Genomic DNA, 22,614 nt, shown 5'->3' on the forward strand with positions numbered 1-22,614 from the left:
TCATGTATTGTGAGATTTTGGCAAACATCCTCCTTCCCTCAGTAAGAGCATTGAAGATGGGTCATGGCTGGGTCTTCCAGCATGACAATGACCCCAAAAACACAGCCAGGGCAACTAAGGAGGGGCTCCGTAAGAAGCATTTCAAGGTCCTGGAGTGGCCTGGCCAGTCTCCAGACCTGAACTCAATAGAAAATCTTTGGAGGGAGCTGAAACTCCAAACCTGAAAGATCTAGAGAAGATCTGTATGGAGGAGTGGACCAAAATCCCTGCTGCAGTGTGTGCAAACCTGGTGAACAACTACAGGAAACATTTGACCTCTGTAAATGTAAACAAAGGCTACTGTACCAAATATTAACACTGATTTTCACAGGTGTTCAAATACTTATTTGCAGCAGTAACATACAAATAAATTATTAAAAAATCATACATTGTAATTTGCGGATTTTTCTTTTTAGATTATGTCTCTCACAGTGGACATGCACCTAAGATGAAAATTTCAGACCCCTCCATGATTTCTAAGTGGGAGAACTTGCAAAATCACAGGGTGTTCAAATACTTATTTTCCTCACTGTAACGCAAACAGGTGTGAATCAAACCCATGACCTTCTTGCTGTGAGGCAACAGTGCTAACCACTAAGCCACCATGCTGCCTAAGTTGTAATATTAATTTATATATATGTTAAAATGTCATTTATTAGCTTATGCTGCTTTAAGCAAGTCAATGCAACCTTTTTTTTTTAAATGTTTCGTGCATATTTACAAAGTATGATGGCATTTTAGGGCCACAGAGAATTTTTTTTTTAGACTTCGAGAATAAAGTCGGAATATTACGAGAATAAAGTCGTCATTTTAAGACTTAGAGAATAAAGTCGTAATTTTATGAGAAAAAAGTCATAATTTTAAGACTTCGAGAATAAACTCATAATTTTACGAGAAAAAAGCTGCAATATTATGAGAATAAATTCGTAATTTTATGAGAATAAAGTCATAATAATACGAGAATAAAGTCATAATATAATATTTCGACTTTTTTTCTTGTAATATTACGACTTTATTCTCAAAGTCCAAAAAAAAAAAGAAAAAAAAGAAATTCAATATGGCCCTAAAACTCTGTCGTAATAAAGACTGTTCTTGACAAATAATTGAAGAATAAATGAAAACGAGAAGCGTCGCTGTTTATTTTGTGTTGACGTTGGCCTCACCTTTGTCAACGTCAACAAAAAGCACAACCTGTTTATTTGATCCTATACCAACAAAACTGTTTAAGGACCTGTGGCCCACTCTTGGGCCGATTGTGCTGGAAATTATTAATCTTTCTTTAACTTCTGGATCTGTTCCTAAACGTTTCAAATATGCAGTGATTAAACCATTACTTAAGAAACCTAATCTTGACCCTAGTGTATTGAAAAACTATTGGCCGATATCAAATCTATCATTTTGCTCTAAAATTCTGGAAAACGTGGTGTCACGGCAGCTTGTAGACTATCTTACCGAGAATAATCTCTTTGAGCCGCTGCAGTCTGCTTTTAGAAAATAGCATTCCACAGAAAAGGCTCTCACTAAAGTGGTGAATGATCTTCTGCTTACAACTGATTCGGACAGCATTACGGTTCTGTTGCTGTTAGATCTCAGTGCTGCATTTGATACAGTGGATCATCATATTCTACTTGATAGGCTGGAAAATCATTTTGGGATTACTGGGAGTGCCCTTGCATGGCTGACGTCATACTTGACCAGTCGTTCTCACTGTGTTTTGTACAGTAACACTACCTCTAACCTTAGTGACATGAAATTTGGGGTTCCTCAGGGGTCTGTCGTAGGCCCCCTGCTTTTCTCCCTTTATATAGCACCCCTTGGGCACATATTGCGGCATTTTGGGATTACCTTTCACTGCTATGCAGATGATACTCAGTTATATATGCCAATAACTGCTGGTAATCTCGTTCACATAAAATCCTTAGAAGATTGCCTTGCATCAGTGAGAAGTTGGATGTCTAGAAACTTCCTACTTTTAAACTCTGATAAGACTGAAATGATGGTTATTGGTCCAGTGAGACATCGGCATCAATTTGACCAGTTAACACTCAGCCTAGGCCTGTGTGTCATACATCACACTGACAAAGTGAGGAACCTTGGGGTAATTTTTGATCCTTCGTTGTCCTTTAGTCTCCATATTAGAATATTACTAGGACTGCTTTTTTCCACCTGCGAAATATAGCGAAGATTCGTCCCATCCTGTCTATGGCTGATGCTGAGACCCTGATCCATGCGTTCATCTCTTCTAGATTGGACTACTGCAATGTTCTATTTTCTGGTTTGCCGCAGTCTAGCATTAGGGGTCTCCAATTGGTTCACAATGCTGCAGCCAGACTTTTGACACGAAGCAGAAAGTTTGACCACATTACACCCATTTTGGCGTCTCTTCACTGGCTTCCTGTCCCAGTGAGATCAGATTTTAAGGTTCTGCTACTAACCTATAAAATTATTCCTGGACTGGCACCTCCTTACCTAGCTGACCTAATTAAACCCTACGTACCGGCCCGGGCTTTACGTTCTCAGGGTGCAGGACTACTTTGTGTCCCTAAGGTGAATAAGAAGTCTGCGGGTCACAGAGCTTTCTCTTATCGTGCCCCTGTTCTGTGGAATGATCTCCCTGCGTCAATAAAACAATCAGATTCTGTGGAGACTTTCAAGTCCAGACTTAAGACGCACTTATTTTCCCTTTTGTTATGGCTAGCATACTGGTGCAGTTTTGTTTTACGCTTTTTACTCTTTTAATTCATGTTATTAGTAATTGAAGTGGGCCGCGACCTCAACTTCACCTAAATTCTGGGTCTTTTAGTGAAGCTTAGGGCTAGCGGCTGGCGATCACCTTAGTATTTCTTCTGTTTTTCTTGTTGATTAATGCTGGCAAATTATACAGTATTTTTTGTCTTTCTGATGCCTGATTCTGTTTTTTTTTCTGTTTAAGGTGCAGCTCCATCCAGAGATGGGAGTTGTGTTGTGTGATGGGAGATGGTTGTTGTGCAACCCTCCTGTCCTGTGCACCAACAGCAATTCTTGTATAGTCGTCCGTGAATTGTTCTGTGAATTATTTCTGTAATTTATGTTTGTAGCATGGCCCAAGCAGAGGGTCACCCCTTTGAGTGTGGTCTGCTTGAGGTTTCTTCCTCAGAGGGAGTTTTTCCTTACCACTGTTGCTCTGGGGGTTGGTAAGGTTAGACCTTACCTGTGTGAAGCACCTTGAGGCAACTCTGTTGTGATTTGGCGCTATATAAAGGAAATAAATTGAAATTAAATTGAATTGTCAACCTGACAAATATCAGCAGCGTTGCGTGAATCCTGATCCGGCCGGAGAGCAGCTGGTGGCGGGGCTCCGCTCCAGGTTTTGGGGCGGACCGTGTGCGGCCCAGCTGAGGTGATGGCAGGGCTTGTTTACTGGCGGAGCTTCGCAGAAAAAGAGAAGGAAAGAGGGGAACCTGACCGAGAGGAGGCATTACACGGAACGGGAATCCAAGTTTTTAAACACTTTGACCCGTGTTTTTTATTGTAATTATTAAGTCTTTCGTGCTGACGTCATCGTTTGGGGCTCTGGAAGAAGCCGCGCTCGCTTTGTGTTTTTCCTTCAGTTTCAAAGCTTGTTATCGCTGGATTGTTTTGCATGAAGCTAGCTAACGTTAGCTGTTTTCCTCGTCGGATGCCCAGAGAGAAAGAGAAGGGCGGCGTGGCGGAGACTTTCTCACTTCATATAGCAGAGTGCGGGTTCAATTCCGCTCATCATTTCGCCTTTTTTTTTTTATTCTGTAATTTTATTTATTTTTTTTCCACGACAAACGAGCAGCATTCGCCCCTCAAGTTTTCCCCCTTAGTTTTGTCTGGGCTGCGGGGTTGAAGGAGTTCAGAGGAAGGTCGTAGCGGGGAAAGCTGCTTCCTGGGATGTGCTCTTAAAAAACGGACAGACCTGTGGACTCCAAAAAAGTGCTCCGCTTTTCATCGGGACGCTGTCGAAAACAACACAAGGGGCGACCTGTTTTATTTTTAATTTCAGAAAAACTGCGTTAAGTGGCTCTTTGATCGGTGGATCTCTGCGTGCTTGTGTGGGATATCCATCACATTATACTTCTCTTCACCGGAGCACGAAAACCAAACAGATGAGCCTGGACTGTCGTATTCACATATGGAAAATGAAGATTTTTATTCGCACATGTGCTGCCAGAACCCAGGATCACGTTATTTAGTGGTCTGTGTTTTTTCCAGGGCTCAAATACACCCAAAACTTGCCTGGGAAAGATATTCTTAAAATTGTATCCCCCCCCCCCCGGTTTAAGGGGGGAAACCTTGAATATCTTGACTGCATTTTACCTGATATATTTTTGATATTCCAACGCATCTGAAATAAAAAAAAAACTTAGAGGAGAAAATGAGGCGGTGGACTCTAAAGCTGCGAGCACAAATTGTGCTTTTTATCTACTGCGTCTGTATTGTTTGCCAGTGTGGACTAATACGTGGCGAAAGTAAGTATTTTTATCATTATTGTTTACTCTTCTCCATAATTACTGCACTGTTTAACATGGCATCCGTTTTTTGCATGTCACCCGTTGGTGTTGCGAGTAAATTTGGCAGCCAGCATACATTTATTTACGCATTTGAAAGTTTAACAAAAGTCTGTCGTGTTATTTTATTTTAATTTTTTTTGGTTGTGTTTCTTTTTTACACTTAAACTAAATTAATTTGTTACTAAACTGTGGGGCAGTATGGTGGCTTAGTGGTTAGCTCTGTTGCCTCACAGTAAAGAGGTCATGGGATTAATGCCCACCTGTGGCCTTTCTGTGTAGAGTTTGCGTGTTCTCCCCGTGTTTGCGTGTGTTCCCTCTGGGTGCTTCCTCCCATAGTCAAAGACATGCAGGTTAGGTGGATTGGAAACTTTAAATTTCATGACGCTATATGATAAATTGTGGATTCACGGCTGGTCACAAACAAACAGCAGCGAAAACATAACCTCTGACAAACTTTGTTGGCTGAGGTAATTATGACCTGTTGTCACAACACTATAAAAGCTATAGCAGCACTCTTGTCTGGATTGGAATTGAGCTGCATTTGTTTTTATCGAACTATGTCATGCTTAATAATTCAGTGATATTAGCTTAGGGCAGTGGCTACAGTTAGACTGACTGTCATCACGTGCAACCCCTGTGCAGTCTGATTCATTATGTACTTGTAGAATTCATATTTTGGGGTAAGTCTTCAGTACGTATAGGCACTTTAGCTTGTTCCAGTATGTAAACATTTATGTATTTGCACTCAACTGACCATGATTTCTGGAAGGGCACTACATGGTTGTGGTGACTGAGAGGCTTGAATTCTGGCATCTCAGCTGCAACTTTGCACATTATTTCATCGTGAGTGGTTTAGAGTTGAGGTTAAGGGCCAGGGTTTAATTTTTCTGAAATGCATAAAACATTATTATAACCTTTATTTAACTATATGAAAGCCCATTGAGATCAAGACCTATTTTACAAGGGTGTCCTGACCAAGAAAGGCAGCAAGCAGCACACGTCATAATAGAGAACTAAACAACATCAAGATAACCATTAAAATATATAAAATACAAGCAATTAACAAATAAAACAATCATTTCAGTCATGGTAACAATATATGTAAAAAAAAAAAAAAAGCATAGAAATTTAAAACACAGGCACTGTTCAAAAGATTTCCATTCTCGGTTTCTTAAAATAGAGCACAAAGCGTTCAGAGACATCAACCCCATAGTACAGAAGATAATTGAAACAATCATTCAAATGGTGAAGCAAGTGCCAAATTTGGCAGAAATAGCCCTTAGACATTACTCTTTGAAAAAAAAAAAAAACAGACTGGCCACTTGAATTTTCAAGAGGCAGCCAGGTGGGGTCAAAAATTAAAAATGCTCCAATCATATTGAAAACTATACCACATTATTTGTCTGATCAAATAGAGCTCAAAACGTAGAGTTTAGACTATCTTAATAATCTTTGTTCATGCCTATAGTAAGTGTAGGCCTACGGTGTACACTTATCTCCTGATTTGATACGGTCATGAAACTTGGCTGTCAATTCAATGTTATGATTTTTTTTTTTTGTTGTTGCATGCTTTTTCCAATGCTGATCCATGGAAAAAGCTAGATAAACTATAAAAGTGTATTATGCGTCATGTCATATTTGCAAAAAACCATGTTCATCACAGCTTTCTGGGTATTAATTCAGGATAGTTTTTGTTCAATAAATTAAAAATACTTGGCAGCATGGTGGGTTAGTGGTTAGCACTGTGGCTTCACAGCAAGACAATTGTGGGATTGCTTTCCACCTGTGGCCTTTCTTTGTGAAGTTTGCATGTTCTTCCCGTGTTTGCGTGGCTTTCCTCCGGGGGCTCTGGCTGCCTCCCACATCTAAAGACATTGGAAACCTTAAATTGGCTGTAGGTGTGCGAGGCTGCAAACCCTAATTGGAATAAGCGGGTATAGCAGGGGTATTCAACAGGGTTTGCCTTTTAGAATAAATAGTTGTGTGCCTTAAGGGCACCAAAATCTGAAAAGTTTGGTGCCCCTCAGAAAAGTTCGGTACCAAACCTACTGCTATGCAGCATAGTGACAAAGCAACTAGGGGGGTCTGGGGGCATGCCCCCCACAAAATTTTGATATAAAAGGATGCAAATTGTGTATTCTGGTGATATCTGGGGCAGATTTGGGGTGAAATTATGGAAGAACAAAAAAACGAAAGAGATCCGCACAGCCAGTTAGCTCCCAAACAAGCCTTTAATAACACACCAAAGGTGACGTTTCGGGCCTTGCCCTTCATCAGACAGGATGAAATTATGGAAGGGAATTTTTGTGTTTCTGGAGTAATATTTTCTGAAATTTTGAAATTTTCTAACCTTGTCAGAAGCTGAGATGACCCCGTGCCAATATGCACAGGCAGATTGGCATGAGGTCATCTCAGCTGCCGATGTTTTATTAAACATCCAGCCCATTAACAATCATGGCTGCCATGAGTGTTGATTACACTTGTTGTGATTACAGAAAATCTGTTAGCAGCCATCATGGTCATAATTGTGTTTATAAACCAGTCACCATTTGCTTTTATTTTACATCTGTGTAGTTAATAAATAAAATAATCTTCACGGATGATTTGCGCGCGCACATAGAGAAATAATAAAAAAAAAAAAACTCCGGTGGCTGCTGTTCGCTCTTCCCTCAAAAACTCTGTCATAATTGTGTTTATAAACCAGTCACCATTTGCTTTTATTATACATCTGTGTAGTTAATAAATAAAATAATCTTCACGGATGATTTGCTCGCGCGCGCACGTAGAGAAATAAAAAAAAAAACTCTCCGCTGGCTGCTGTTCGCTCTTCCATCAAAAACGCTCCATTTGATCTGTGTATAATAAAACGCAGCATTACAAACAGAGGAGAACATTTTTTGATGACGTTTTGTGTATGTGTCGGTCTCAGAAAGTCAAATTCTGCACAAATTTTGTCCAAATTTGATAGATTTCTGTACAGTTATGAAATAAAAAAGGTGGATTCCAGTCGGGAATGCAAGTCTAAAGAGTTGTGTGCCCGCCCCCAAAGTAGGGTGCCACGGGTTCCCGGGTAACCGCTAAAATCGAACCCTGGTATTCAGCTTATTCCAGAAAGGGCCGAGAGGGTGCAGGTTTTTTTTTTTTTTTTTTTTTGCAATCACCCACTCCACCAGGTGATTTCACTGATTAACTAGTTCCATCTGCTCAAAGTGATGTTAATCAGTGAAATCACCTGGTGGAGTGGGTGATTGCAAAGAAACGCTGCACCCTCTCTGCCCTTTCTGGAATGAGTTGAATACCCCTGGGTTCTAGGAAATGGATGGATGAAAATAAAAATACTTTTTGAAGTAAAGTGCTACAAAATTGTTCTTTCAATACCCAGGACTTGACTGCATATAAAATGTAAAGGAGAAAGCAGTGATTCATATTTCAAAAGGGTAGTACAGACTAATGATCCCTCAGTGCCTAAAGTAATGGGCCATTTTCTTAATATGATGGACCCTTCTCAGACATCAGTGGGCCTATGTGAAGCACATAAAAATAAATAATTAAAGATGTGTTTTGTGTGGTGTGTGTGTGTTTTTTATTTAATTTTTTTTTCTTAATCTATGTTTCAGGTGCACAGGTGTTAAATGTGGTGCTGGTCTGCTTGGCTTTGGTGGAATATTATGACTATAAATCACCTAGATGTCACACTTTATATCTGTGCACTATTGGTGTCTTCTAAAATTGTGATTTGTAAACAAGAAAAGAAACAATGCATGGATTCTCTTTGAATTAAAATACTTGTAGTTAATGTAATGTGTGCATGTGGCATGTTGAGTGTACTTACATAGCATTGAAAACATAAAATCGCACAGCTGAAGCGATATGCAAGAAAGATTTTGATTGGCCCATGCCAAACATAGATATGAAGACTGGTGTGTCTTTTGACCAATGATTCAGTGATATAAATCAGTTAATTACATCATTGAAAGATTGATAATGCTGTATGATTAGGCGTCCTGTGTGACTTACATGGTGCTCATCTCGCTCACAGCTTCATTATAAATGTATTACTAGAGTTTAAATATGTTAAAAATGGTGTGTTTTACAATATGTGCGACTCTCATTTGAATGTCTCACCAGACCACCTTCAATACATTGCATGCAGAATTATTCGACAAGTTGTATTCCTGAGGATTAATTCTATTGTTGAACAAATACAATGAGTCCAAACATTTTAAACCTCATACCTGAATCTTTAATAAAAAAATTATAATTTTTGCTTTCTCACTGGAATGTGTGTGCAGAATTATTATGTAACTAAACATAAATTAAATTTTCCCGTTTCACTTGTTTAATTTCATTATACTCATTTTCACAGAGTAAGAAGAAAAATTAACAAATAAAACTATTGACATTTCAGAAATGTTCAGTAACCAATATAGCCACCCTTCTTTAAAATAACGGCCATGAGCCTTTCATACTTGGAGTCTATCAGTTTTTTGACCTGCCGATGATCATCGTTTGGTGGGCTGTTTCACAGCCAGGGTACACAACTATGTGTCACTGGCATCAAAAAGTCAAAGTGGTTACTTTGGTCAAGTTATCATCCATATCTAACTGCTGACTGGGGTACTTAAATGCCCAAAGTTTCAGATTGTCAGATGTTTGCATATGAGCTCACAGATATAATTTGCTATACTTTCTGGGGAGGACTTTTTTTGACTAAGATAATTGTTCTGTAAATTATACAGACTAAGATTAGTGCAATCTACCCATATATACTATCTACTAAAAACAGTTGATGGTATGTACTTGGACTATACAACTGCTATTGTGTTTCTGCAATTTCAAATAGTGATGGACTTTAAGCATTTCCGGAGAGGACAGTTTTTGACAGATGGAGAGTTGCACCCCAATATTAAAGACATTTGGATGAATCAGGTACACATCCTTTTATGGCATCACAGATAGTGAGTATCACTTTCAAACAAAGTTATTATTCACATAACTCTGATGCTTGAGTTTGAAATGCACTCTATTTCCAGAGAGGACATTTTTGACAGGGGTGATGGCCAAGTGGTTAAGCGCTTGGCTTCAGTGCAGAAGGTTCTGTGTTCAAATCCCACCCCTGCCACATTTCTCCATGTAATGTGGAGTTGCGTCAGGAAGGACATCCGGCATAAAACCTGTGCCAATTCAACATGCAGATCCACCTTGGATTTGCTGTTGCGACCCCGAGTGCAAACAAGGGAGCAGCCGAAGGGACTTACTTTTACATTTTTGACAGACAAGACATTATTTTTGAATGCCATTTTTCAAGTTGTTTCCCCACTGGACAATGATCCTGGGAGTTAGATTGCTATCCAGTAGGCTTTGATAGGGAAATTAGTCAATTTAGTGGTTACCTACTAAATAAATAATAGCTCTGGCAGCCCATCAAAAAAAGACATGATGATGATGATGGAAATGACAGATATTTTGGTAAAAACTGGTATAATTAAGAGTTCTGCTGGTAAACAAATGGGGATATCAAACCAAATTACTATTGCTGCTGATAGACCAGTAGTAGAATATCCATGTATGGCAAACTAAACTTTGTTAATTTCCATTTTGACAATAAACCAAACTTTATCTTTAAGATCCACTTATGTACCCTGATTGTAAAACATCTCTGGTGCAGCAGTAATCACAACATCCCAAATGCTGTTCAAATTTCATGCTTAGAAAGGGGCCCACAAGTTCTCAATAGGTTTTACGTCAGGTGGGAAAGAGGGCCATGTTCACGTTTTGCCATCTTTGAGTCCTTTGCTGACTACCATACAGTGGAGTACTTGGATTCATGTGATGGAACATTGTCCTACATAAAAATGGCTCCTTGTCTTTTTCCTGTACTACTGCTTGAAGAAAGTATCTTCTAAAACACTGGTAGTAGGCTTAGGAGTTGATTTATAATCAACCTTCCACATGAAAAGGTCCGACTAGCTCATCCTTAATAATAGCAGCCCCTACCATTACTCCTCCACCTTGTTGGCATCTGTCTGTAAGTGGTGCTGTGTGTCATTAGTGATCCAGCCACAAGGCCATCCATCTGGCCCATCAAGATTCACTCTCATTTCTTATGTCCATAAAGCCTTTGAAAATTAATCCAGGTTTTGAGTATATTTCTTAATGTTACATGGGAAACAAGGTACCAGTAGATTCTCACAAATCCAACAAGACCAAGCATTCATGATATGCACACTCTTAAGGCTATGAAATTGGGCTACTAGTAAAAAAAAAGTAGAAAACGGGGTGTTCACAATAATAGTAGTGTGACATTCAGTCAGTGAGTTCATCAATTTTGTGGAACAAACAGGTGTGAATCAGGTGTCCCCTATTTAAGGATGAAGCCAGCACCTGTTGAACATGGTTTCTCTTTGAAAGCCTGAGGAAAATGGGACGTTCAAGACATTGTTCAGAAGAACAGCGTAGTTTGATTAAAAAGTTGATTGGAGAGGGGAAAACTTATACGCAGGTGCAAAGAATTATAGGCTGTTCATCTACAATGATCTCCAATGCTTTAAAATGGACCAAAAAAAAAAAAAAACAGACGCGTGGAAGAAAACGGAAAACAACCATCAAAATGGATAGAAGAATAACCAGAATGGCAAAGGCTCACCCATTGATCAGCTCCAGGATGATCAAAGACAGTCTGGAGTTACCTGTAAGTGCTGTGACAGTTAGAAGACGCCTGTGTGAAGCTAATTTATTTTCAAGAATCCCCCACAAAGTCCCTCTGTTAAATAAAAGATGTGCAGAAGAGGTTACAATTTGCCAAAGCCACAGTTCACAGTGAAGCATGGTGGTGCAAGCATCATGATATGGGCATGTTTCTCTTACTATGGTGTTGGGACTATATATTGCATACCAGGTATCATGGATCAGTTTGGATATGTCAAAATACTTGAAGAGGTCATGTTGCCTTATGCTGAAGAGGACATGCCCTTGAAATGGGTGTTTCAACAAGACAGTGACCCCAAGCACACTAGTAAATGAGCAAAATCTTGGTTCCAAACCAACAAAATTAATGCCTCGCAGATGTGAAGAAATCATGAAAAACTGTGGTTATACAACTAAATACTAGTTTAGTGATTCACAGGATTGCTAAAAAAGCAGTTTGAACATAATAGTTTTGAGTTTATAGCGTCAATAGCAGATGCTATTACACTCAACAAAAATATAAACGCGACACTTTTGGTTTTGCTCCCATTTTGTATGAGATGAACTCAAAGATCTAAAACTTTTTCCACATACACAATATCACCATTTCCCTCAAATATTGTTCACAAACCAGTCTAAATCTGTGATAGTGAGCACTTCTCCTTTGCTGAGATAATCCATCCCACCTCACAGGTGCGCCATATCAGGATGCTGATTAGACACCATGATTAGTGCACAGGTGTGCCTTAGACTGCCCACAATAAAAGGCCACTCTGAAAGGTGCAGTTTTATCACACAGCACAATGCCACAGATGTTGCAAGATTTGAGGGAGCGTGCATTTGGCATGCTGACAGCAGGAATGTCAACCAGAGCTGTTGCTCGTGTATTGAATGTTCATTTCTCTACCATAAGCCGTCTCCAAAGGCGTTTCAGAGAATTTGGCAGTACATCCAACCAGCCTCACAACCGCAGACCACATGTAACCACACCAGCCCAGGACCTCCACATGCAACATGTTTACCTCCAAGATCGTCTGAGACCAGCCACTCGGACAGCTGCTGAAACAATCGGTTTGCATAACCAAAGAATTTCTGCACAAACTGTCAGAAACCATCTCAGGGAAGCTCATCTGCATGCTCGTCGTCCTCATCGGGGTCTCGACCTGACTCCAGTTCGTCGTCGTAACCGACTTGAGTGGGCAAATGCTCACATTCGCTGGTGTTTGGCACGTTGGAGAGGTGTTCTCTTCACGGATGAATCCCGGTTCACACTGTTCAGGGCAGATGGCAGACAGCGTGTGTGGCGTCGTGTGGGTGAGCGGTTTTCTGATGTCAGTGTTGTGTATCGAGTGGCCCGTGGTGGTGGGGTTATGGTATGGGCAGGCATCTGTTATGGACAAAGAACACAGGTGCATTTTATTGATGGCATTTTGAATGCACAGAGATACCGTGACGAGATCCTGAGGCCCATTGTTGTGCCATACATCCAAGAACATCACCTCATGTTGCAGCAGGATAATGCACGGCCCCATGTTGCAAGGATCTGTACATAATTCTTGGAAGCTGAAAATGTCCCAGTTCTTGCATGGCCAGCATACTCACCGGACATGTCACCCATTGAGCATGTTTGGGATGCTCTGGACCGGCGTATACAACAGCGTGTACCAGTTCCTGCCAATATCCAGCAACTTCGCACAGCCATTGAAGAGGAGTGGACCAACATTCCACAGGCCACAATTGACAACCTGATTAACTCTAAGCGAAGGAGATGTGTTGCACTGCATGAGGCAAATGGTGGTCACACCAGATACTGACTGGTATCCCCCCCAGTAAAACAAAACTGCACCTTTCAAAGTGGCCTTTTATTGTGGACAGTCTAAGGCACACCTGTGCACTAATCATGGTGTCTAATCAGCATCTTGATATGGCACACCTGTGAGGTGGGATGGATTATCTCAGCAAAGGAGAAGTGCTCACTATCACAGATTTAGACTGGTTTGTGAACAATATTTGAGGGAAATGGTGATATTGTGTATGTGGAAAAAGTTTTAGATCTTCGAGTTCATCTCATACAAAATGGGAGCAAAACCAAAAGTGTTGCGTTTATATTTTTGTTGAGTGTATTATTGTGAACACCCGCTTTTCTACTTTTTTTTTTTTTTTTATTTTTTTTTTTTACTAATAGCCCAATTTCATAGCCTTAAGAGTGTGCATATCATGAATGCTTGGTCTTGTTGGATTTGTGAGAATCTACTGAATCTACTGGTACCTTGTTTCCCATGTAACAATAAGAAATACACTCAAAACCTGGATTAATCTTTTTAGTCACATAGCACTACTATTATTCTGAACACTACTGTATCACCTGAAAACACATAAAACCAGTAAGCATTCAGGCTTATATAGCTTGGAGTTGGAAAATATGCAAAGAAATGATGAGGTCAGAATACTCACTTGCCTAACAATTGTGCGCGCACTCTATTTTGTTAACATTATGTTTGATTTTACGCGAATTGCAGCACCTCAAAAAACATCACTCTGTAAAAGTAAGTTAGTCCCTTCAGCTGCTCCCTTGATTTCGCTCCAGGTCACCATAGTAGAGCAGAGGTGCATGTGCATGTTAAATTGGCAGAAGTTTTACTCCGGATGCTTTCCCTGATGTAACTCTCCACATGGAGGAATGTGGCAGGGGTTAGGGTTTGAACCAGACCTGCAGCACTGAAACCAAGCGCATTAACCACTTGGCCACCGCTCCTGCTTTAAAATCATCATAGGCAGTTGTGCTATTCTGTGAATGTCCTATCTGTGAAATCGTACTAATTCATATAAATTGTCAACTTTTGCAGTTAGCTTGGTCAGGTAATAGTGTTCTCCTACTGCTGCCAGCAGTAAACCCTCACGCACATATCACGCAGGCAGATTGATAAGGGGACAGAAATTCAGTACAAATGCGGTACACTTGGTACCTTTTTCAGTTTAATATTTTGGAAGAAAAAAGTAAATTATATTACAATGGCTTGGAAATTTGAGTATTGCCTTTTAAGGGTTCATCTAAGAGCCTTTTGTTCTTTTAAAAATCAATGTCGATGATGTGGGCTGCATTCAAATACGAATCACTTAGATTAATTTAAAAATTCCCAATTCTGGTACAATAAAATGTATTAGTCCAATAGGCCTCTGAAAATTTTACAGCACTGATTTGATCTTATTTTCCGTCACGCTATATGGACGAAGGTCTTTGCAGATAAAAAGAGAACTTGAGTTTGTGGCGCATTTTGCTTTCTCTGAACTGCCCAATGGTGTGTTCATTGTTCCATTCAGGATCCATTAGCTTGCTGACATTAGAGGTTATTTGACTAACTCTCCATTCAGCTGTGAATCGGCACTCATGTTGGCGATTTTACCACAGTACACTACACCTACATGTCATAGTTTTTGTACCCTTTTTGAAATGTCTAACTCTGTAGAACTCAAAAGTATTTCCAAATGTCCAGTTTGACACCCGCTGCTGCACGTTGTCAGTGTGATCTGTGTCTGTCCTGTAATGTTGTTAAAGCCAGTCTGCTCTATGTAAGCCTGATCTTGTCAGTTCTCAGAAGCTAAGCAGTGTGGGGCCTAGTTAGTACTTGGATGGGAGACCTTCAGAACACCAGGGGCCGTGTGTGTTTCTCCAGGTAAAACAAGTTGTGTCAGGTAGGGCATCCGGTGTAAAAGTTGTGCCAGGCAAATTAGTGCACCGTGATGATGTGGTAGTGTGGAAGGTACAGGAAAACATTTGAAGCTTTTATTTAGCCTTTGGATGAACCTGGTTCAATGAGGTTATTAAACTGCTGGTTGGTTTTATTTTGTCTGTACAAGCTCTGCCCAAACTTTGTGATCACACTGTCCTTTACAGCAAAACTATTAAGTGTAGACAGTAATAAATGTGTGAAAATGTATTGCAGTTTGATTAGTTTTCCCGCTGATGTGAACTGAGGTTGTCACATTGAAATCACGCTGTTGGGGAAATGTTGCAAGCTTCATTCACGTACTACTGCACAGTGCTGCAGTGAGTAGTACTCTTCCCAGTACGTTGGCAACAGTATTACAGTCTTTCATGCTTTTACAGTACTGATCATGAAGCTTTCAAGTCAAGATCACTTCAAACTAAAAGCAAAGATCTCCTGGGTGGAATGAGTGTGTCTGTTTGACACACTGAACAAAAGAGTGCACGGCAGCTGAGTATCTACCGAACAAGTGATGCTCAAGAAGGGGAAAGAGTCAAAAGCTCTGGGTCTGGGTGCTACAAAACAAGTAGCAGCATTACAGCAGCTATGATAACATCACTTCATCAACCAATAAGAATGTCTGGGAGCTGACTGACATTACAGAAACTCTCGTCTCTGATGGCTTAACCACACCATCACAAAATTAAATTGATGTTTCAGTTATCTTTTAGTGGGAACAAGTCTGTAAATTGTTTGTGATTGGCCTCAAACATGCAAGATGTCCGGTTTTCCTGTAAGCCTTTGACAGACTGTACTGTTATTGGGGACTGTCCCTGCCTGTTGGTGCTTCTGCCTCTTACAACTGCATATTTCAGAGGCCTGTGCGGACGCGGCAGCCGCAGGGCCAGATTAGCTCCTGTAACTGGACGAGGGTGGTCTGCTGCAGCGAGTCTAAACTGGGAGCAGCAGGACCGGCCCTGTGAGCACTCAGAGGCCGCACACAGCCTGGATGTAAACAAATTAGCCGCCCACGCTCAGAAGTCTCTCTGAGGTGGATTAGCCAACACTGTTCTGTAGCATCAGTGTCCTTAAGATAAACTGCTGACTCCTATTCGATGACCAATGATCAGAAAATAATGTCGTCCAGACAGTGTGCTCATGCTTTTCCTTTCTTCATCCTGTAAAGGAGAGCTGAAACAGTTGATCTGATCAGAGATAGAAAAGTTATTTGTCACATTATAATACAAAAATTCTGTTCTTAAACAAGTTTGCTCCTTTTTTCTGTTTTACAACATTGTAACAAATACTGGGATCCAAGTTCTTGTGGCACGCATAAATTCTTATAATAAAATTTAGGTTTTGGTTGGTAAATTTTGCACAGTTGGAACAAAATAACTTCTATTTATGTAAAGAGCTGCAATGGCTAAAAAACTATTAATTCATTGTTGAAGTAATGGTCAACTCTTATTTTGATCGTTTTGACTAAATGTTTTAAATCTGTATGAGTTCAGCTTCTTAAATACAAATATTTTCTGCTTTATTTTACTATTTTCTTTACTCCTCTCTGGCAGTACACTGAACATCTTTGGGTGGTGGACAAAACAAGACATTTGAAGGAATCATCTCGGGCCCTGAAACGCTGATGTTTGAATGCTGAGATTTTTCACTATTTTCTGACATTTTATTCACCTAACAACTAGTCGATTGTTTATTTATTTATTTTTTTTTGATTGATCGATTATGGAAAACAATCATCAGTTGCAGCCCTGTTTAGATCTCAGATTATTAAATGTATGACAGTGCACTCTGAATGAAATGAATGAATTGAGGAAAAAAAATTCAACGTGATCAAAGAAAACAGTTCTATACTGCACGACATCAAACTAAACTCTTTTTTTGTGTGTGTAAAACCAAAACTTTAGGCACTGTTTTTAATGCCATTACACCATCACTGCACTGTCTTTTCAGTTTGAATGAATTAATGTCTGAGATGGTCTCTGATTTAAAAAAAAAAAAATGGCCTGAATGTAAATTGGTGTTTGTTTTCAGTTTATCCTTTCTGGTATATATTAGTCCTGTTCACATTTGTGTTCTGGGTTTTAAATTGTGTGGCAAAAGTCTACAGAGTGTATTTCAGTATGTGAGCCGTTGACTTAACAATAGAGCCAGTCAGCAGTCAGACGGAGGGAAATCATCTTAATGGAGTCATTAATAAAAGTGGTGTTTGCTGTTTCTTCCTTTCAGTTGGATGTTGTTGGTTGTCTTTCCAGTTTGACATATAATACTTAAAATTCTTTCCCCGTGGTCAGCTTCAAAGGAAACGCTCTGGCTACGTGACACAGGTCATGTATGCAGACTGAACAGAGGCCCTTGAAAGGGGGTCTTATGAGCTGGGGCTGCTGGTCCCCCTCCTACCTCCTCTTTCTTCTCCCTGTTGCTGTCTCTCAGCGAGCGAGGTACATGTCACTGGTTGTTTCTGGTCCCTGATTTACTCAGTTCTGGGAGGTGACCTTATTTGGCACTCTGAGATGTTTATGCCTGTGGTGAAGGGGGACAACAACCTAAATACTTAAAATATTTCACTCTGAGTCTACACACTGCTCGGCGTCTCCAGATGAACGAGTCTTGATATACACTCAACAAAAATATAAACACAACACTTTTGGTTTTGCTCCCATTTCGTATGAGATGAACTCAAAGATCTAAAACTTTTTCCACATACACAATATCACCATTTCCCTCAAATATTGTTCACAAACCAGTCTAAATCTGTGATAGTGAGCACTTCTCCTTTGCTGAGATAATCCATCCCACCTCACAGGTGTGCCATATCAAGATGCTGATTAGACACCATGATTAGTGCACAGGTGTGCCTTAGACTGCCCACAATAAAAGGCCACTCTGAAAGGTGCAGTTTTATCACACAGCACAATGCCACAGATGTCGCAAGATTTGAGGGAGCGTGCAATTGGCATGCTGACAGCAGGAATGTCAACCAGAGCTGTTGCTCGTGTATTGAATGTTCATTTCTCTACCATAAGCTGTCTCCAAAGGCGTTTCAGAGAATTTGGCAGTACATCCAACCAGCCTCACAACCACAGACCACGTGTAACCACACCAGCCCAGGACCTCCACATCCAGCATGTTCACCTCCAAGATCGTCTGAGACCAGCCACTCGGACAACTGCTGAAACAATCGGTTTGCATAACCAAAGAATTTCTGCACAAACTGTCAGAAACCGTCTCAGGGAAGCTCATCTGCATGCTCGTCGTCCTCATCGGGGTCTCGACCTGACTCCAGTTCGTCGTCGTAACCGACTTGAGTGGGCAAATGCTCACATTCGCTGGCGTTTGGCACGTTGGAGAGGTGTTCTCTTCACGGATGAATCCCGGTTCACACTGTCCAGGGCAGATGGCAGACAGTGTGGGTGAGCGGTTTTCTGATGTCATTGTTGTGGATCGAGTGGCCCATGGTGGCGGTGGGGTTATGGTATGGGCAGGGGTCTGTTATGGATGAAGAACACAGGTGCATTTTATTGATGGCATTTTGAATGCACAGAGATACCGTGACGAGATCCTGAGGCCCATTGTTGTGCCATACATCCAAGAACATCACCTCATGTTGCAGCTGGATAATGCACGGCCCCATGTTGCAAGGATCTGTACACAATTCTTGGAAGCTGAAAATGTCCCAGTTCTTGCATGGCTGGCATACTCACCAGACATGTCACCCATTGAGCATGTTTGGGATGCTCTGGACCGGCGTATACGACAGCGTGTACCAGTTCCTGACAATATCCAGCAACTTCCCACAGCCATTGAAGAGGAGTGGACCAACATTCCACAGGCCACAACTGACAACCTGATCAACTCTATGCGAAGGAGATGTGTTGCACTGCATGAGGCAAATGGTGGTCACACCAGATACTGACTGGTACCCCCCCCCCCCCCCCCCCAATAAAACAAAACTGCACCTTTCAGAGTGGCCTTTTATTGTGGGCAGTCTAAGGCACACCTGTGCACTAATCATGGTGTCTAATCAGCATCTTGATATGGCACACCTGTGAGGTGGGATGGATTATCTCAGCAAAGGAGAAGTGCTCACTATCACAGATTTAGACTGGTTTGTGAACAATATTTGAGGGAAATGTTGATATTGTGTATGTGGAAAAATTTTTTGATCTTTGAGCTCATCTCATACAAAATGGGAGCAAAACCAAAAGTGTTGCGTTTATATTTTTGTTGAGTATATAAGCCAGCTTGTGATTTGTTGACTGCATTTTTGGAGAATGTAATAAAGCATTTTACATGCTGCAGGTATTTGATTTTGATTGGGTTGTTTGCAGCTGTTATCGCCAAACAGTTTTCTGAAGTAACCGCTGAGCTATTGCCTGGTCTAACTCAAAAAACAAGTTGTGTAAGTGGGAGCTTTGCCCCCTTCTTGTTCCTCTCAGGCTGGTAATCATAGCTCTGTTGGAAACGGGTTGAGTGCGTGTTTGTAGGCATGTGTTGTGTGTGTGATTTCCACAGTTGGCGTGCTTTTAAGCTGCTCTGTCACGGGCTGCATCAAAGTGTTCCTTATTCAGGTGAAACTGTTGAATAGTTCTTTCTATCCTGCTGATGGCATAATGTGTTTTTATAAAATGGTTACAGCGGCAAGATAGGTGAATAAAATTATCCTCCATTTGTATGTGAGAAAGATGTTTTGTCGCTTATTTGAAATATCAAGGATGCTTCAGTGAAGTGTCCTGCATGGTGGAATGTATTTGAAGTGGCACACTGTGTGTGCGTGTACATGTAGGCTCTACATTCTTCACCGTATTTCAAGATCTCTCCACTCAGCTCCTGATCTGTCTAAAGGAACATATGTTTTCCGTTTATCTGTGTTTGTGTCCAGAGATATTGGTCTGAATGGTTAAACTGCCACCCATATTTTAAAAACACAAAATGCTGAAAGAATCTGGTGTTAGGTACTTTCTATATTGTTCCACTGAGTTATGCCACTCCATGTCTGTAGAAGACACTGAATGGCAAGTCTCCCTACAGTATAGACGAAAATCAACCCAGAATGCATAGTCGTCAACAACTGTTTTTTTTTCTTTGTAAAGCTGATAAACACATTGTTACAGTGATTATTTTCACTTGGCAGTGCCTGGCTAATTAATGTGCTTTATTTTGTAATTATTTTTAGTGTTTGTTTACTGTTATTTTCACATGCATTATCTCCAAGTCTGTTGTCACGGAGGAGCACTAAAATTTCAGGAATATGATGGTCCTACAGGTGAAACAAATGTCACTCTGTAAGAGGTGTTCCCTGGAGTGGAATACTACGTTCAGAGTCGGTGAGTCTCATGGTGAAAGCCGCGCAAAATTAACCGATTTTAGAGAAGTATGACCACGAAGAGTGTGAGGGAAAGCAATGGCGGGTGACAACAGTGGACATCTCTGTTTGCGATCCCAATAGGAGAACTGCGATGTGGATGCAGGACTTGAAACAGTTGCCAACTGTTCATGATAGCAATGTGTATGCTTGCCCAGTTATTGACTGTGGGCATGCAAATGCAAGAATCAAACAGCACAAATGTGACTATGGCTATCGGGTCTTTACGGACTATAATGTAGAATTCATAGAATTTGTAAGTACCAAAGGGAAAATTGACTTTGTTTACATACAAAGCTGTGTGAAACTGGAGCAGCGCCAGACAGCAGAACAACATTCAACATGATGGCTGTGTGCCAACACAGGAGAAATAACATCAGTGAGATATGGTTGTCTTTCAGGGTATTTATTTAGTGCTACTTTGTTTGTGCTTTCTGAATTCACTGAGTTACAAAGGAGCCGGAGCTGGGAATATGTTTAACTTCTCTCAGAAAATTCGGGCAAAAACAAATATGCCCCTTTGATAGTACGTAAGTAATGATATGTGGTACAGAGAATTAGTTATCCCCTCTCTTTTTTTTTTCTCTTTTTTTTTCCTAGCACTGAGTGTGAATTAAAGATGGTGAGACTGGTACAGAATAGCTAATCCATATTTCGGCCCACTCCTGACCTAGTTGAATGGTTTCTGTAGTATTTGACATTGTAAAGCAGCTCTCACACTTTGCCCAGAGTAGTGACTTAGCACGGGTCGTGTGTGCTTCAGGGGGAACTTGTCTTGCTAGTCTGTTGATTTGGGAGAGATCAGTTAAACTCATATCAGTTTTGGATGTGTTCACATTTTTGGGAACTGTCAAATGTGTAACGAAATCAGCTTAACTCATACTCAACTTGGATAGCTCAGGGTAAACCTAGCACAATTCAACACTATGTTTTCATATGCAGAGTTCACCAGGAGTGTGTCGTAACAGCACATTACAGCCTGATATACTGCCAAATTCAGCCTTCATAGAAAGTGATACTGCATTTATTTAGCAAGGGTGTCTAGTTTTCAGAGAGCTTTGTACATGTACCAAAGATGACCGAAAGGGCGTTATTGGTATACTTTGGTGTCAATAATTGAATTTAACTGTTATTTAACCAAGTTAGTCCGGTTGAGATCTAGATCTCTTTTACATGGGAGACCTTATAAAGTTCCCATTTCACCTAACCTGCCTGTCTTCAGCATGTTTTTCCGTCTGGAACACCCGGAGGGAACCCACTCAATCCCATGACCTTCTTGCTGTGAGGCAACAGTGCTAACCACTAAGCCACCGTGCTGCCCAATAATGTCTGTAGCCATCTAATAACTTCAGGTTAGGGAATTTTACTGCTGGAAATGCCACTACAGTGAGCCTCCAATGGTGATGGAAAGAAAAACTTTCACCCAGTTCTCACTTTTAAACCTTGTCTACACCTTGGAAAACCCTACAGGATGTGGGAGCACGTCTGATGAACTGGGACACTCTGTCATTGTGCCATAGTCTTTCTGATGTCTTTGATTTTCAAAAAGTGAAAACTTACACTTATTGATGTTACCTGAGTTTCTAAATATGTAATACCCGGTGGATTTGATTGGCTCTGATAATGTGTTTATGCCTTCTTTTGTGGCGAGCACGCGGAAAACTGCTGTTCAACACTGGAACTTTCTGTGGCTTTGTAGTGTTAAGTTGTGGTGAAAATCACCTACAATGGATTTTGGTACTTTTTCCAATTCCTGTGCCAATTTACTGATCAAAGCAACATACAGACTCATTCTCAAATCCTAAAATAAAAAAAAAAACAATTTCCTCTTTTACAAACACAGGCAGCTAGACAAGCTGCTTGAGATACAAATCTGAGTGTTTATTTTTTCTTTTTTTTTTTTTTTTAAGAATTTGTTTAAAAATGGCAAATAAAAAACAAACAAACTGAGGATTCAGACTACTGCTGACAGGCGACAAGCTTTTAAAGACCAGTGAGATGTCTGTTTGGATTTGCCTCACTCTTCCTGCAGTTGCTGGCAATAAGCGAAGTGCGCAATGCATCTGCGCATACGTGGGTCAAACGGGTCAGAAATTCCACCTACCAAACACACCCCGCTACCATTGAATTTCGTATACGGTAGCGTTTGAGGACTGTGAAAGTTAAGGCTTACATGGATTGTTTCAAAGGCTTTAAGCCTTAAACGCCGCATACAGTAAGGACATGTGCGCACTGTGCTGTTTTCAAATGCTCGAACGGAATTTATAGGCTTGAAAGGTGGCTG

General features: G+C 40.7%; 1 protein-coding gene across 1 annotated transcript in view; it reads left to right on the forward strand.

Annotated features, from left to right (window-relative positions):
* The first annotated feature begins 3,310 nt into the window (after positions 1-3,310).
* The window catches only part of insrb (insulin receptor b), a 224,652-nt gene continuing 205,348 nt past the window's right edge, over positions 3,311-22,614 (forward strand). The window contains exon 1 of the mRNA XM_034179844.1: positions 3,311-4,514. Coding sequence (XP_034035735.1) covers positions 4,421-4,514 — 94 coding nt within the window. The 5' untranslated portion in view covers positions 3,311-4,420. The remainder of the gene's footprint in view (positions 4,515-22,614) is intronic.

This window comes from Thalassophryne amazonica, chromosome 10 (assembly GCF_902500255.1).
Source record: "Thalassophryne amazonica chromosome 10, fThaAma1.1, whole genome shotgun sequence".
Lineage (NCBI taxonomy): Eukaryota > Metazoa > Chordata > Actinopteri > Batrachoidiformes > Batrachoididae > Thalassophryne > Thalassophryne amazonica.